At 29.9% G+C, this 17,403-nt stretch overlaps 1 protein-coding gene across 1 annotated transcript in view; it reads right to left on the minus strand.

Moving 5' to 3' along the window:
• The window catches only part of LOC142321776 (phospholipid phosphatase 3-like), a 296,863-nt gene that overhangs the window by 269,243 nt on the left and 10,217 nt on the right, over positions 1-17,403 (minus strand). The window contains exon 2 of the mRNA XM_075360153.1: positions 6,221-6,309. Within this exon, the coding sequence (XP_075216268.1) occupies positions 6,221-6,292 (72 nt within the window). The 5' untranslated portion in view covers positions 6,293-6,309. The remainder of the gene's footprint in view (positions 1-6,220; positions 6,310-17,403) is intronic.

A 17,403-nucleotide genomic window follows, 5' to 3' on the forward strand; every position in this document is an offset into this window, starting at 1 on the left:
AAATGTTTAAATTTTTTCCGTATCATTTGTTCAAGTTTAAATAACAAAAAAAAAGAAATTCAAAATATAAAATCAATAAAACATGAACATTTTTAAACTCTCTTAAAATACTAATCAAAGCAATAAAAGAAAAAAACAAACAACGAAAAACACCACGTTACAAAATAGTTATACCAATAAATTGTCAATACATTATCGGAATTACGAATAAATAATTTCTAATATAAAATAAAAAAGAAAATGTACATTTCTGATTGTGGGATTTTCTTGCTCTCCAGTGGCTAAGGATCGCTACTTTTAAAACTGATATAAATAAACAAAACTTTAACCCGGTTATTGGAAGGTTGTATTCTTGATCTCACTGAAAATGCTAGCACAGCACTTCTCAATATTATGTACTAACACAATAATACAAAATATTGCAACGAGTAGAGAAGCGTCCAGAAATAAGAAAGAGAGAGTAAATGACGAAAGGGGAATCTAGAAGAAACGACAAAGATATTCCTTCTAGAAAAGGGCTTTTAGAAAAGCGTAAAAGGTGTGGACATCCCAACACCGTAGGGGAAGACACCCGCCTAGTGACGTTCCGGTCGCCAACCCCTCCCCCCCCGTTAATTTCCCTGTTGGGCTTTAGCGTAGGGGGAAAGGTGTGGACAACGAAAATTATAAAATTTGAACAATCAAAAGGACGGTTCGGGTACTGTACTGCAGATCAGGCGATATATATACTGCCGGGGACCAGCGGAGTGACAGTTTTTGAAGTTTAGTTCAGTGTGCGATAAAAACGATCACAGTGAGCGGGAGCATTTGGAGTAACTGTTTGGTAACAAACGGGTGAAGAATGCGTCACAAGTATTCTATTTTGGACAGTAGTTGAAAACAAGAAGCTGTTCGGTGAGTTATTTGTGAATAGGAGTGAAAGTTACATTATTCTATTCATTTATAAAGTGTAGGGTAGTTCTTTAATGAATAATAGTTGCATAAAGTGTGCAACTATTACATACTATTATTCGTTGTAAATTTTTCTCTTGTTATGTTACCTTAAATTCAATATAGTTCTATTTGTTATAAAGTTTTTAGTAAATAACAATTGTTTTTTGATATCTATAATTTAATTGTTATTAAATTAATTTTGTATTTAATTTGAATTGCTATTTTGTATACCTTATTTAAGAATAACATTAATAAAAAATGACTGTTAACAACAGTCTATCGAGATGTTTTAATATCAGCGAGTTCACGTACCTTCAGTCGGTGATCATTTAATATAGCCTTGTGGATTTTTGAAACGATTTCATCGGTCGTACAGGTTTTTGAGCATCCCGAGCGGTCCCATCATCTTAAATAGTTGTGCGACCACGTTTAAATACAGCAGTTCACTTTGTTATTGTCAAAAACGACGGGGAAGAGCCCCCTTAAAGTGGAATCATTTTCTTTGTTTATCGGGCTTAAACCGTTTATAATAAAGTAAAATTTCTTTGCTTTACTCGATCTCCTCAAATAAGCAACCAAACCCATGGGTCTGAAACTTCGCACCACCTACATAAAGGATCATACTTGGCAAATATTGTAATAATGTTAATTTCTATTTAAAATTAAATAAATTTTACTTAAAAACTTACATTTCATTATTACAATTTATTACATAATTTACATACTTTTTTCGCTTGATATCGACACATAAACTTGAAGCTTGTGCGTGGGATATGAAAATGTTTTAATTATAAAATTGTGTTGAAGATACGGGACAACGTCGGGAAAGTTTTTCGATCCTTTGCCAGATTTTTTTTTTATTTTTATTTATTTATTTTTTTGTAGCGTATTGATAACAACAGGCTTTAAGTTCAGTTACACTTCATCAGTTGGTCTAAGTTAACTATCTAATCTGTGATGTAAATTTGTAGAATGCATTATTCATATGGTACATTACAAAATCTGTATCACTATATGTCATTTTCTGTCGATTTTGCACGCATTATATTATCATGTTTTATATATGTATATATAAATGATACATTTTGAATAATTTAATGCAAGAATAAAGAACACAACTACAAGTATTAAATATGTCCGCATAGAAGTGATTTGGACCGTGAGAATAATTACATAAATTTTAGCATTTGTTTGCCACTTAAGTATAAAATAAAGAACTGGAGGAATTGTTTTTTTTTAAATGTAAAGATTCTGCAAACTAACTCGTGAAATGATGCAATTGTAGTTTCATGAGTCCAAACAGTACAATGCAAATTTAAAAAATAACCAACGAAAAATTCTGAAAATCATTTACTGATTAAATATATATATATTTAAATATTTTTACTGGTTGATTAACAAATTAACAACAGTCCGTTGCTTGCAATCAGTGGGAATCAATAATTTTATCTTGTACAACTCCCTACACGCTAAAACCTGGAAACATCTATATATTTTTTGACAAAATTATATAGAATTATTTTTAACCACTAAAGAATTGTAGATTTTTTGTTTTTGTCATTATTATAATTATTATTGTTGAATTTTCTAACAGGTTTCGGGGTTATAGATTTACAGCCGATAAAATACCATTTACCTATTTTAAAAATTTTAAATACTGTTACTAAAATAATTTGAATTATCTATTTACACTATACAATAAAAAAAATTGATAAAAAAAGTCGACCTCGAAAATAGGAATATAACGATTGCTTATTAATATTATATTGTTTTCCTTGTTTTTACTTTATAGATATTATTGAATCAATAAATAGATCTTTTATTCTGATCGGTAAATAAAAATACATTATTATATAGATCATATGAGGAATGAATAGATAAATTAGTCCACGGATAATAAAATACGATTTCCCAGTATTTTCCTTGGTCGATCAAAGGAAACTATGGTATTACCTTCATCAGAGCAGCATCTCAAAATATATAATTAATTAAAAAATAAAAAATAGATGTGATTAAAGTCCATATTAATTATTACAAATAGATACAAATGAAATAATATTAAGGTAAGTGCATTAAGATAATAAATATAAAAATAATTCACAATTCAAAGGGCAGTAATGAAAGATCATTTGAGCATACATGCAGTGTATAAATTTTTAAGTACACGTTGAACAGGATGAAAAAAATTCAGGTTTTTTTAAAAAGTTTTAATTAAAACTAAAAATTTCATTAAAATGCACTTAGACGCAATTTGTGTAAATTACGTGACAATATATTTAACTGTTGTTATGTATAATTTTAGCTTTTTTTGTACACAAGATAAAAATAATTAAAATATGTTTAACTGCTTTGAAATAAATTATAGTGCACAAATGTTTACCAAAAGGATTGTAGTTTTTTAAAAGGACATCATACATTAATTTTTAATAAAAAATATGCAAAATGTTTTTTATTATTTTATGATTTTTTTTGTTGTAGAAATTTGCGTTATTTCAGGATTTTCTTTAAGAATAAACGGAAAAATTAGTAATTATTCTTTTTTCACTTCGATGTAGTTGCTTTTAAGCTTTTTAGTAAATTCATAATAGAACACATTTGCTCCCAGTTCGAGATAAAAGTAAAGCTTATCATACTGAGGTTGAACGTCACCAGCCAGAATGATGTATAAATAGATAAAAACATTAATACATAAATGATACATTAATGGTAAAATACAAGTGTATATATATATATATATATAAAATATATGAGTGAAATAAAATTAGGCGCCTTTACTACATTCCAATGAGATTCTAATGTGAATCACACAAGAGAGACTTCCTCATGAGATACGTATTAAAAAAAATGTTAATCATGACTAAAATATCATCGTTTATAATTAGATTTCTTAGAAATCGAAACTTTTTTTGTTTTAAGAAAACACTCATTTTCATGCAGGGATTTTAAGTACAGGATCTTAGCCAATTTTGAAATAATTTTCCTTGTATATACTTATTTTAAAATGGTTAAAAACACAATTAATATGATATGCCAGATTTCTTTATAATTTAAAAAGTAAACCGTATGGAATTTTTGTTGAAACTCGAGATGTTTACCTTACTTTTACTAGACAGTAGAATCATTAAAAGTCGTATTTTATTTTCATAATAAATGTTTAAATACGAGAAAAACAAATTTTTCGATTTTTTTTAAATTCTGAATGCCCCGGTATCAATGGGGATTATTTTTATAGATTACCAAAATGATATTTAATTATAAAAATTTCAAATAATTAAATTTTTGATTTTGGGGGTCTTACTTGTGGGGACAATTTAATAAAAAAATTCTATAAAGAAGTGATCCTTGACAAAAAAAAAAAAAAAAACTAAAAAAAGAGTTGTCTAAAAATATTGAAAAAAGCTGACAACTGTGGGCTATTTCTGATGCACGGCTTACACACACATCTTATGTTAAAATGTTCACAATTTTATTTAAATATAAAATTCTTTCGTTTAATTTGATGATTCTAACTAAAGTGCGCACACATATCGTATTTAATTCGCGCGGGTGTGGTGGGGATAGCGTCGACGGTCGGCACTAACTAAATTAACGTAAATTCACAACTTACGTACTTGTAAAACAAATTTTGCTTAAACGGTAGGCATACAGGTGTAGCCGCGAGGCTTAACAAACCAGGTACCGAGTCGACCGGGCAATCGAGTTTTAGATCCAGCCAGACCGAGTTACTTTTTTATACTTTAGATATTATTCATTTATTTAACTCAACCGTTACCTGTGACGTCACAACATAGCAGACGACTAAAACAGCATTTTTTAGGGTGGAGGTGCGATTTTGCAAATTTTTTTTTGTGCAAACATTGTTATTTTTTAATTGTTAACAAATATGCCTAAGAAAAATGTGACCTTAATTAAACGAAATTTCGAGATACTGAGGACGACCTTTCTCTTCAGCTTCGCCTCCTTGTCCTTTTAAGTTGACAATTTAATAGCATGAATGCTCTGTATATAGAAGTAATTTGACCAAATTTGGTCAAAATCGGTGCAGTAGTTCTGGAGATATAAGATGATTTAGAGGCCAACACCAAAAACACGTACATACGAACATTAACATCCGAAATATTTCCATCCGGTTTTTTGGGTTCGTTAGGTGTCAAAGCGTCAAGATCCATTGAAAATCGCATATGTCCAGACTGGACCAATTACAATACTTTCCCTTACAGAGCTGTAGTGCTAGAAGGGAAAGTAATTATATATAGTTTATGATATTGATGAACAGAATTGCTTCTTATTTTGGATCCGAGGTATATTGTAGGGGCAAAAACTAGTTAAATTTTAATAGTCCTTAGTGACAAAAAAACATTAATGATTTGTAACAATAAAAATTAAAATAAAGTCAAAAAAACAGGATGTTTTATTTTTTAGAGGTGGAGTATAAATTAAAAAAAAGCGATTTCAAAAAATATTCATATGTAGATTAAGCTTAACAAATTTCGTCAAGTAAAGTTTTCTCTAAATCCCTCTCCAATAGACTAAAATAAGAAAAATTAAATTTGTTAAAACTCTTCTATGTTTAAGGTCCGGGGTTTAAAATGTTGGAAAATTGTGGGAATTTTTTGATATCCCTATATATGATGCATAGAGAAGAAAAAAAAAGAAAAAAATTGTTAATATTTCAATATTCGATTTCAATCGAAGGGAGATAGAGCAAGAGAACAGAAAAAAATTATTATTTCAATTTAAGAGGGGGTTGATTTTTTGAAAAAAGAAATTATTGGATTAATTATATATATGTAACAAATTTGCCAAAGTAAACTTTTATCTAAGTGCCTCTGAAGAAAATCGAAATTGGGTTTTTCGCGATGTTCCGCACCCCCTTAACGAGTTTTGGAAAAATAATATGATCAATGTCTCAAGTATAGAAGAAATATTTGATCCAAATTTAAAGAAGATCGGTTGGTCAATCGTGAAATATAAAGCCAACAGCAGTGCGATACACATACATTTTTTTTTGGTTTAGATGATCTGGTTGAACCTTAAAACGTAAAGATTTGTAAACATCCCACTTTTGTTATGATCACCATCTCTCCCCATTAATATGGTATGGAATACAGCTACATTTGCTAGTGAAAAGTAAAATTAAGTAATTGTATTTTCTATAAAAATACAAGAAAATTTAGGTAAATCCCCTAGTACAGTATTTTAGATGTAATCACTACAACATAGGCTATCAATAATTTTTGTAAAAAATAATAAAAAATTAATAGAAAAAATAAATAAATCTACTTACTCCAACATTTTCCAGTGATATTGTAAACACTGGATTGTCGTATGCTTTATCCTTATCAGAATCAGTAGTCATTAGCACAATTCTGTAACCTGTAAAAAAATATTAACTTTATTATTGTATACCAAGAAACTACATTAATAAACAACAATGCTGCTAATGGAACGTTAATACATTTGAGATGATCATATAAATGAAATTAATATTTTTAATTATTAACAAATTTAAATTCAAATGTAACTCTCAAATTTATATTAAAGGTAAATAAGATTTACAAAGAACCGGAGGAAAAAATCTACGTTATTTTCATTTATATTTTTTTCTATCTTGATTTTATTTTTACATAAGATTATAAAAAATGTCATGATTGCTGTTTACCCTTTAGGCATTTTATTCATTATATTGAATGCGTAACCATCGGATAGGAAACAAAGTTCTCAGAGGGATTTACAGGCACAGTGGGAATGGGATTTGGCAGGATCTTTACATCCCTGCCAAAATTGAACTTCTCCGGGTCCTAATATTCTCAGCTGACCTACATTCACATATCCTAAAATGGCGAAGAAGAAATAGGATCAAAAATAAGGGTAAAGAAATGGATACAAAGAAAGAACGATCTATCTGAAGGAGAAATTGCAATAGGAAACAATTAACTCTACTGAGAGGATAATTGAAAGCTCTTCAACGGTCAGTGGCTTCTCAATCCATTCATACTTCTTCGCGAGATAGGCTTATTTTTATCCGGGTTGAGAGCAGCACGTTGTTATTGTTTAACGAATTTGAAATGATTATCTTAAATATATGCTTCAATAAAAAGATGCTCTTTCTCTAGAAATTAAAAAGGCATCCGAGAATAGATTAAAGTTAACTAAAGGAATAATTTCCTTCAGGCATACCTGTTATAATGTAATATGTAGATTCATTAAAATATTTGTGTGGGTGTAATAATTTATGTTAGCAAAACATGAGTAACGGGAAAAAAGAAAACAAAAGAAAATAATATTTTTAAAAAAACATTTTAAAGAATTAATGAAAGAAGTTTCTCATTTTTTTTATTTTTCAACTATTATTATTTTAAAATAAAATTAACATTTTTAATTTTATATAAACAACATAACTTGTCGATAAGTTTTTAAATTATAATTTAAAAACCTTTGTGTTCTCCAACTGTTTAGTGTGTACGAAATTAAGTGCTCGATTCATTTCATTAACGTTTTTTGAATTGTTACTTAATTTGTAATGATTTTAATTATTATTTTCTCATGAATTAACATAATTTACTATTGTATATTTATATTTTAAAAATTATAATTTAATCATAATTAATGAAGTTTATTATAATTTAATTTTTTATATTTACACTTCACCACTTTTTTAAAAATTTAATTCTATGAGTAATTGTGTATTTTGTGTTGTTGCTCCTACAATAATCAGTCAAATTAAAAAAAAATCATAATTTAATTTAATCAGTCAAATGTTTGAGCATTATCAATGGAGAAGCATACCAACCCATTCCTGAGGTGATCTATATAATGTAGGAGGTGTACCCGGAAAGTTCCCGTTTCCATCTACCACCGCTACAGCACTGCGATTACAGCTCTGAGCATGCGGGTCACATTCTCTCATTCGTTGATTTTCGCCATTACAAATACAGTGAGTGACCTTTGTTTACAGATGATTAAACATCGTTTTAATTGTTCAAGTCAATCGGGAATCCCGCCGATTGTGAAATTAGGACAATTATCCGATTTTTAAACGCGAGAAATGTCAAACCAGCTGATATTCAACCGCAAATTATTGAAGTAAAAAACTATGAGTGTTGAAATGATTAGAAATGGGTGCAACAGTTCAGTGAGGGACGCAGTAATGTGCATGACGAGCAAATGATTAGGCAAATGAATGAAAAAATTAAAGAAAATACAGTTTATAATCTCTTTGTTACGTATTGAATTCTCTGAAATTTCACCAACAGTTTCGCATTAAATTGTAACACAAAATCTCCGCTGTCACCAAAAACCTCATTGGCTGTCGAAAATGGTGGAGGTTCACAAAACCAACAGCTTAGGATCTGCTCAGTTTTTTCTTATCTGATTCGAAAATTAAGGTGATGATTTTTTTGTGCGAAATAATAATCGCTGACAAGACTCGGTTCTCTAACATCACCTGAGAATTCAAATAGCAGTCCATGGAGTGGTAAAGTACAATATCTTCGAAAAAAGTTCAAACCATCATTTTATTACAAAAAATCATGTTCATTGTCTTCGTGGATAAGAAAGGAGCTTTATCGACCGACTTATTGCCAAGAGATGAGATTATAAATGCTTCTTTTTATTGTGATATTCTCAAAAAGTTGCGCTATGTTATTTGAAACAAGAGGAGAGGCATTCTCAGTGGTGGGGTTTTGTTGCTTCACGACAATGCTCGTGTCTCCATGTTGCCGGCGCAACTCCACGTCTGATTAAACAATGGCTGGGAACAATTGAAACACCCACCTTTTCGTCCTGACTCTGCGCCGAGTGACTATTACTTGTTTCTTTGCCTCAAGCGATTCCTTGCTGGTCAGTGTTACGATGAAGATGCCGACTTGTACATTAATCTTCATTGGCGGCGCCGTTTTATTGAGAAAGGTATGGAAACCTGATAAAAAGATACGAAGTCTCGTAACAATGGTATAAATTGTGCAGAAAAGTATATTAAAGTATTTTCTTCGATGTAATAATAAAATGATTCTGTTGAATTGAAAGTCATGTATATTTTTAATATAAAACGGTACTTATTTTCTGGATACGCCTAGTATTATTATGTTCTGCACAGAATTTATTTATTTAATAGCTGTCTTAAAAATATGGTGTAGGAGGAGGATGTTGAAAAAATATTGGTAGTTAGAAAAATTTCGAAATGAAAAAGACTTATAATGAAGAGAAGGAAAAATAAATCTATTGTAAAATATTCTAAAGAAACGAACTAAGTTGGAAGACCATTTGGTAATATATCAAGGTTATATAAATCTGTTAATACAAACATGTGTTGAGAGTAAAAACTGTGGAGGAAGACAAGCTTAGAATCTACGAAGGAGAAAACTGAAGACGTAGGATGTAGAAAACTGAGGAAAGGAAGTAGGAAGTATGATTATTAGAAACGAATGAAGAGTAGCGTCAAAATTTCTGATATTTCAAAAAGATCTTATACGATTAAAAAATGACATCATAATTTTAAAGAAAAATGCAATGTAAATTTACATAAACCCCGAAAATTGCTGTTTTTAGACTATCCAATCACATCGTTAAAAGTTATGCTTAAAATACTGCGGATTTCAGGTTGTTATAACCATACTACAGTATAGTTATTCTTAGTTCTGTCTTGAAGTAAACAGAGTGACGACATGAAAGGTTTTCTGACTGGCTCGTCAAACAGTAGGCATGCAAAATACAAGTATTTACTCACGTTCCGGGACTACTGTAAAGCTAGTGCTGTTAAACTTATGCGTCAGTAACTCTCTCTCTCTCTTTTTCTTTCTCTCTTTTTGTTTAGCTCCCGGAACCACCAAAAGGTATTACTTCAGAGGATGAATGAGGATGATATGTATGAATGTAAATGAATTGTATCTTGTACAGTCTCAGGTTGACCGTTCCTGAGATGTGTAGATAATTGAATCCCAACCACTAAAGAACACCGGTATCCACGATCTGGTATTCAAATCCGTATAAACGTATCTGCCTTTACTAGGATTTAAACCTTAGAACTCTCGACTTCGAAATCAATTGGTTTGCAATGACGAGTTAACCACTAGACCAGCCTGGCGGGCTATCATTGTTCATGCTAGTGGAGAGGAGGGTTTTGTAGTTATTATTAATATTTGGAGCGAACGAAAAATTGATGAATACACTATTCAATGAACTTAATAATAATTTTTGTAAATGGTTGTCAGAAGAATGTTTAATACTACTGAAATATCCATGCGTGGTCGTATTGGACAATGGCAAATATCAGTCACTTGGTTTTTACCAAAGACAAGAAACCAAATTTGGCTACTCTTCAAAGGGACTAATGAAGTGATTGAATGATCATAAAGCGGCTTTTCTGTTAGGAAATTGTTAAAAATTTCAGGAGAGGAAAGATATTTATCATGGACAGGGCCAGATTAACCAATAGACAAATGTCTGAGACCCGTAATTCGGAGAGGCCCGGCTTCAGTAGAGGAAAAAAAAATAAATTAAAAAATATATCTTATAAATTTATCTCTAATAATATAGGATATTAGTTATTATTTTTCAATAACACAAATAAATGTAATCATAATAATCGATAAAATTGGATTATCCACTAATGGATCTAAATAGGGTCTATGGGGACCATAATCCTTAGAGATTAACATCCCTTAGAGACTAACAACAAGGGATTAACAATCCCTTAGAGATTAACATGGTGTATTAAAAAAAAAATATTTTTTTTAATCGTATAAAAGTATGAGATTGCGGTCTTTTTTTAATGTTGAAGAGGAAATCTCCCGACTACCCTTCAATCTTTGTTGAAGTTGTCTGCAACTTATATAAATGGAGACCAAATTAAAATTTTGTCTAGGGCCCGGTAGAGGCTTACTCCGGAACTGATCATGAACGAAATTATAATGGAACAAGATCATTTTCCGTTACAGGTCCCCTTACCTTATATAGATCTGACCTAATCTTAATCTCGTAGAGTTGATTTGGACTAAAATAACAAGACAAGTGTTTAAATATCATCTAAAAAAATTTATCAACAAAAATAATTTGACGATGACTATATTAGATGTTGAAATTGACAAATAACAGTGGAGCCGATAACAGTACTTGATAACACTGAACCGAACTAGCTGCAGAACTGACAGCGAATGCTTGATTGACGGATCCAATACAGTTAAGCGACCGTATCAATTGAAGATGAGAGCATGACTATGATGGGGAAAGAGCTAACACTAACGTCCCGACACAAGTACTGTCACAAATATTTTAATTTAATATGTCTATTAATAATTCTTAGTACGTAATTGATATTAGAATTTTATTAAGTAGGAAAAATAAAGAATATACGAGGATAATAAACAAAAATGAAGTTGTCCTAACAATAAAAATTATTCGTGTAAAATAAACAGCTGTGTTTTCAAATTTTATTTTCTAGCACGTTATACGAGTTCATAAAATTAATAAATTAGAAATAAATACAGTTAAAATGAAAATAATTATATAATAAACAATGTACAATGCACAGCTAATGCAGCAGTAGAATTAACGACGTGTGTAACTACATGTAGTCATCGACTGTGATTATAATGAGAATGAGTCATTTTAAATATGACTAGGCTGTCCATTTAGTTCAATTTTTTTACATGAGAATAAAATTACGAAAAAATGAAGTTTAGCGAAATTATTTAGTCACTCGTTCTTCGCCTTTCAATATTCTTTTTATTTAGAGAGGTAGAAATATTAGAGACATATCTAGCTACAATATGTACGATAATATAGCCGTTCGGAAAGATTTCGGTCTGACTAAGAAAACACAAGAACTTTTCCAAATTTTTTTTAATATTTCAATATAGTCTTGCAATCTTGCAATCCATTACACTTAGATCAACGACTTTTGAACTTACTAATATTCAGTTTAATACGATTTGTCCCAATTCTGCAAAATAAGCGGTTGTCTCAGCTTTCACCACATCATTTGAAGTGAATCATCATCCAGCGAGCGATTTCAAGTTTAGGAAGAAAAAGCATTCGCTGGATGTCAAATCTATGGGAATAAGGCGCATATGAAAACACTTTGAAGCTTCCATAGCCACAGAATTCAGCACTAGCACCTGAGACGTGCGTAGGCGAATTATTGTTGTAAAAAAGCACTTACTTTTTGGCCAGATGTGGACTTAGCTTGTATACTATCCTTCAGTCGGTCCAGTAGTGTGAAGCATAATACTCTTCGTTGATGGTTCTGTCTTTTTCCAACTATCTATGGGCACAATACCAAAAAAATCCCAAAAACCCGTAGCCATGACTTTTCCTTCAGATTGAATCTTTTTGATTTTTTTTGACGCACTTTCACCTGCATTCAACTATTGTTTGGACTGTTCTTTGGTCTCTACTGTTTTCAATAAAAAATGAAGAGAAACTCTCCAAGTACTCGATAGGTTAACCAGTTCTAATACCACCTCATGCGGACTGTGCTATAAGGTCAGTAGCCGCATGAAGTCGTAAGTCACGATGATTATGGTGTTAGGAAGATTCAGTCTGTTTTGTGACTTGCTACGTTTGAGTCGGTTACCAAACCGATTTATTTCGAGTGAATATTAATGAGTTTTTAATAAAGAATCATAATACGAAAATAATATTTGCCGATGCGACAAATTGCTTAGAGAAACGGAGAGCCTTCTGAAGCGGTCACGTTCAGGGTGAGTTTGAATGTCAGACGAGACCACTGAAGTTGTGCGACCAACTTCAAGTTATTTATGTAACCAGGAAAAAATCAGTGCGAAAGTGTTTTATAGAGCAAGGTGTTCAAAAAACAGGAGTTTACGAAGTTTTTTTTAAAAAGACTATTATGTTTTACCAGTTATAAAATTTAGATATTACATAAAATTTATCCACAAGAAAAATTAAACTATTTGAATTTTTTACGGATATTTTGGTTTAATCATGTTACAACGATGAATTTATCTCGAAACTTAAAACTTCAAGTTTCGGCATGAATAAATCGGCGTAATATTTGAGTATGGGGTACTGAAACATATCAATATGGAATATCAGCCAGTTAGCCGAAAGTTAATGTTTGGAGAGCTGTCGGACGAGATTGATCCCTTTCTTTTTGCTGAAAAAACTATAACGGGAATAATCTCCTGGATATGTTAGAAGGGCAAGGAGTACCCGATATACCGGAAGATTCCATTCTCCAGTTAGATGGAGCTCCTCTACAATATATCACAATATTAACTATACGAAAATTTACTTCATGGATGGGTCTGATGAGAAGGGTGGATAACCTGGCCTCCATTGTTTTTGTATCATACCTCTATGAATTTTTAATTGTGGTTTTATGTTAAGACAAAAGTGTTCTCTCTTTAAATAAGAAATTTGGATCATTTATGAAACTGATCACTGAAGCCGTTTTGTCTATCACATCATTTGGTTCACTCATGTATAGCAAGAGGTTGAATGAATATCGTCCTAATGTCTGCAGGGGAACTAAAGTAACATTCTCGGACAATTTTTCTTCATTTTTACATATATTTCGTTCTTTGTCACGCTTTATTCCAAAAAAATGGCTGAAACTCTACTTTTTTATAGGTTCACTATATATATATATATATATATATATATATATATATATATATATATATATATATATATATATATATATATATATATATATATATATATATATATATATATATATAATATTTAGGAATTTACGTATATACAAATTTAATATTCATCATGGGCCATGAGTAACAAATATAAATTTGCATCCTGCTTAAAATAATAGTTTATAGTTTGGATATTTTCAGTAGAATTTTGTTTACGAGTCTTAAGGCACGTATTGATTTTTTTCTACTTTTCATTACTATCCAGCTGGCAGCAACCAATTCGCTTTTGCCAGCTGTTTCCTAATATACTCATGAATATTTTTTTCCTAAAAAAAATGAATTTATTATAGCAGCATTTTAAATACCGCACTAGTGTTTATCGTAGAAATTACTTTTTACAATAATTTTTATCTAAATTTGATGAAATGTGATATATATTTTTATATAATTCAACAGTGGTAAAACATGTAGCCTAAACATGAAACTATCACTATAAATAATAAAATTAGGTTATTTAACAAAATAAACTGCATGCATGAAACACGTCACATCGATTGACGGATAGAAAGTTAAACAGTCGAAAATGAAAGCTGTAAATGATGGTACGAACATTTCCTGCTGTATTTTTTAATCATTTAATTGTTATGGCCTTTGATCGTATGCAATTTTCTTCCTAAATGCTTTATTTGAAAAATTAATTTTTCTCTTTGTTGTCTTTGTAGAGCTTTATTATTAAAACTTAATTTTTTAAACCATTTCTCAGCGGAATCGAAACAAATAAATGGAAATAATAGAAGAAAATGCATTTAAATACAAAAAAAAGAAAAAACAAAAACAGCATTTGTACCGCGAAACGTGCCTATAAACACAAAATCACAAAAAATTGTTCAGAGTACAGTCAGAAATTACATTTTTATTATATTAGTTTGCTGCTTTAGTTAGATTTAAAGAAATGCTTTCCTTGTAACATGTATGATTCATTATTGTAAAATAACGAATTAATTAGTTATTTTATAAATAAATAAATGAATAATAATGAAATTTTATTAGTTTTTGTATTTTTAATGTCATGATATTTCTCTTTAAATACAATCAAATATTTTAAGCTTTCTAGCTTAATTATCTGGCGTTCCTGTGATCATTCATTCTTATTTATTAACCGGAGTAAAAACAGATAAGAATCGTTTCATGTTTTGAATTTACAGTATTTCTAAATAGTTATTATTAGCTATTTATTAATAGTTATTTCTTTTTATACGTTCAAATTTTTTCAGTAAAATATATCCTTGTTAAGTAAAAAAACAAAATCTTCCTAAATCCGTCGATTTTAAACCTTAATAGCCGAATTCGTGTTGTTCTGACGAATCTAACGATACCAAATTTATCGATAAAAGCCTATCAATTCCTTTAATGTGTTCTTTTTGCAAAAGAAAAAAAGTTGTGGGTGTTTTAAAAATCCCTTAACTTAACTCGGCAGAGTGATAAATAAGGATTAAATGTAACAAATGTTAGAATATTAAATTTATATCACCGTCAATATTTCTAAAATTACCTGAATACCCGTATTTTGTTTTGTATTTTCACGCCAAGAATAAAAAAAAAATGAAAAACGATACGAAGGCATTATTTTATACAGAAAAGATTAATGATTCTAATGATCAGGAAATTGCATTTTTTCTACGATTTTTTTGAAAGTACAGTAACAAGACAAATTCATCTGCATTAGGAAAAACATTTAAAATAATAGGATACATGAAAGGTTTTTTCATAATTTTTTTTATCAAAATAATGAAAAAGGTTTTCATAATCAGAGATCTAGAATCGCTTCGTTAGCGAGTTACGGCTAGCGAAAGATTTTCCCGGAATTCAGCCACCCTGGTGAAATGAGGTCGTACTGAAATTTTTAGGACGTTAATTGAGGGACGAAATTAAAGATTTCCTTACCAAAATAAAACAAAATTACATACTATAATTTTTTTGTGTCATTTCATTTATTTGATGTTTATTACACTTATTTACATCACTGTTTTTGAAATTATAATATGTACAAATTTTGTTAATAAATTTTACAAATTTATTAGCTATTTAACGAAGTTATTGTACTGCAAACCTAAAAAAACGGTTTTCAGACAACAAACTTTTCAGTTTTACTTCGAATATCATAAAAACTACTGGGGATACAATTATGGAACCTATTTTATTCAATTTTTCAGGTCAAAAACCATAGGAAAATATATTCAGAAAATCTAAAAATGTCTACTAGATAAACCATTTTTTTATGTGATTTTCATACAGATTATATATTGTAACAAAACATTTTAACGGGAAAAATGAAATAAAATTTAATTTAAAACGAATTTCTTTTTGAAAATGTACATTTTCGTACTGGGGCTTCACTCTGTCTGGGAAAAACTACTTTATTTTATGATTTTCGTAGGATGCATTTTAGCAAATGATTGCATTATAAACTTTATCACCCGGACAATTTTGCCTTATAATTCTTGTTTTTCTGTTATCTATATACGTCTTTAAAACTTAAAAGAGATTTTAATCATTAAAACTTAGTAATCTTAATTAATAAATTAATTCTAATTATGCTCATATATTGTTATTCCAAATTTTTTTTACTTGAAGAAAGGGGAAGTTTAGTAAAACATAAATAGATAAGAAACTAAGATAGGATAAGATATGTATCTACGATCTTGTTAACAAAAACGTGTTTTTATGTTGATTGTATTGAGCTGCTTTTTTTAAAAATAATTATGTCGTCCATACCAGTTTTGAAAATATAGGGGAGAACTTTGTGTTCAATTGAAATTTTCTGTCCCAGCCTGTTAGCCAGATTACAATTCGGCTGTCATTATTTTTTTTAACGTTTTCCTGTATTAAAAGAATATTTTGGTATATATATATTAGTAATGGTTGGGTAGGTATGGAGGGAATGTAAGGATGTATTATTTAAAGTAGTAGGAAAAAATAGTTTATGAAAATTGATTTTATCAAAGGATCAGAGGAACTGTGATTACTATTATATTTTACGGCTGTAAGTAAATACGCTTGTTTATTTAAAATTGATTTGATTTATTTAGTTCTTTGTTTTTAATATAGAGTAGGCTAGGTAAATTTTTAAATTTATTTTTAAACCTACTGATCTGCATTTAATAAGACCCTAAATAATTTGGTATAGCTTACGAACTTTCCGTAACATTACATCAAAAAAGAAAGAATTTTATTTTTAAAGCTGGTCTTTGGAAAAACCATGCGTAATGATTTTTTTTTTTAATTTTAATATCATTTGTATTATTTTGTTAAAAGTTTCTTAATGTTCATCTTTGCAAAAAGATGTAAATTAAATTTTTTTCTGTCATTGAGTTTTTAATTTTGTTTTTTAATCGATTTGCAACGTGATCAACTACCGGGTGTCCTATAAAGAACTCTGACGTTACAAGAAAGAATATAGCTTTTTTTATTTTTTTATGGTTTAAAATTTTACTTTATTCATATATCTACGTTAGAAACCATCTAACGTTGGACTATTGCAAAGCCAAGCCGTTATGAACCCAGGTTTCATTACCATGGCGTCGCTACAAGAGATAGCACAGTGAGTGTACAGGTTCGCAGAAATAGAATCAATGACTGTCTTACAAAGTAATCATAAGCAGTTCTATCGTAGAAATTCTCTGAGACACAAAGGTATACGTAAGTGATGTGAACAGTTTTTGGAAATCGGAAGCGTTTTGAAAGGACTCATTCGGGTAGGCCTAAAACAAGTCCCAAAAACACAGAAAAAATTCGAGCGTCTTTCCAACGAAATCCAAAACGTTTAGTTTGTAGTGTTAATCATCAATAAATAATT

The sequence above is a fragment of the Lycorma delicatula genome, chromosome 3, assembly GCF_047948215.1.
Source record: "Lycorma delicatula isolate Av1 chromosome 3, ASM4794821v1, whole genome shotgun sequence".
Classification (NCBI taxonomy): domain Eukaryota; kingdom Metazoa; phylum Arthropoda; class Insecta; order Hemiptera; family Fulgoridae; genus Lycorma; species Lycorma delicatula.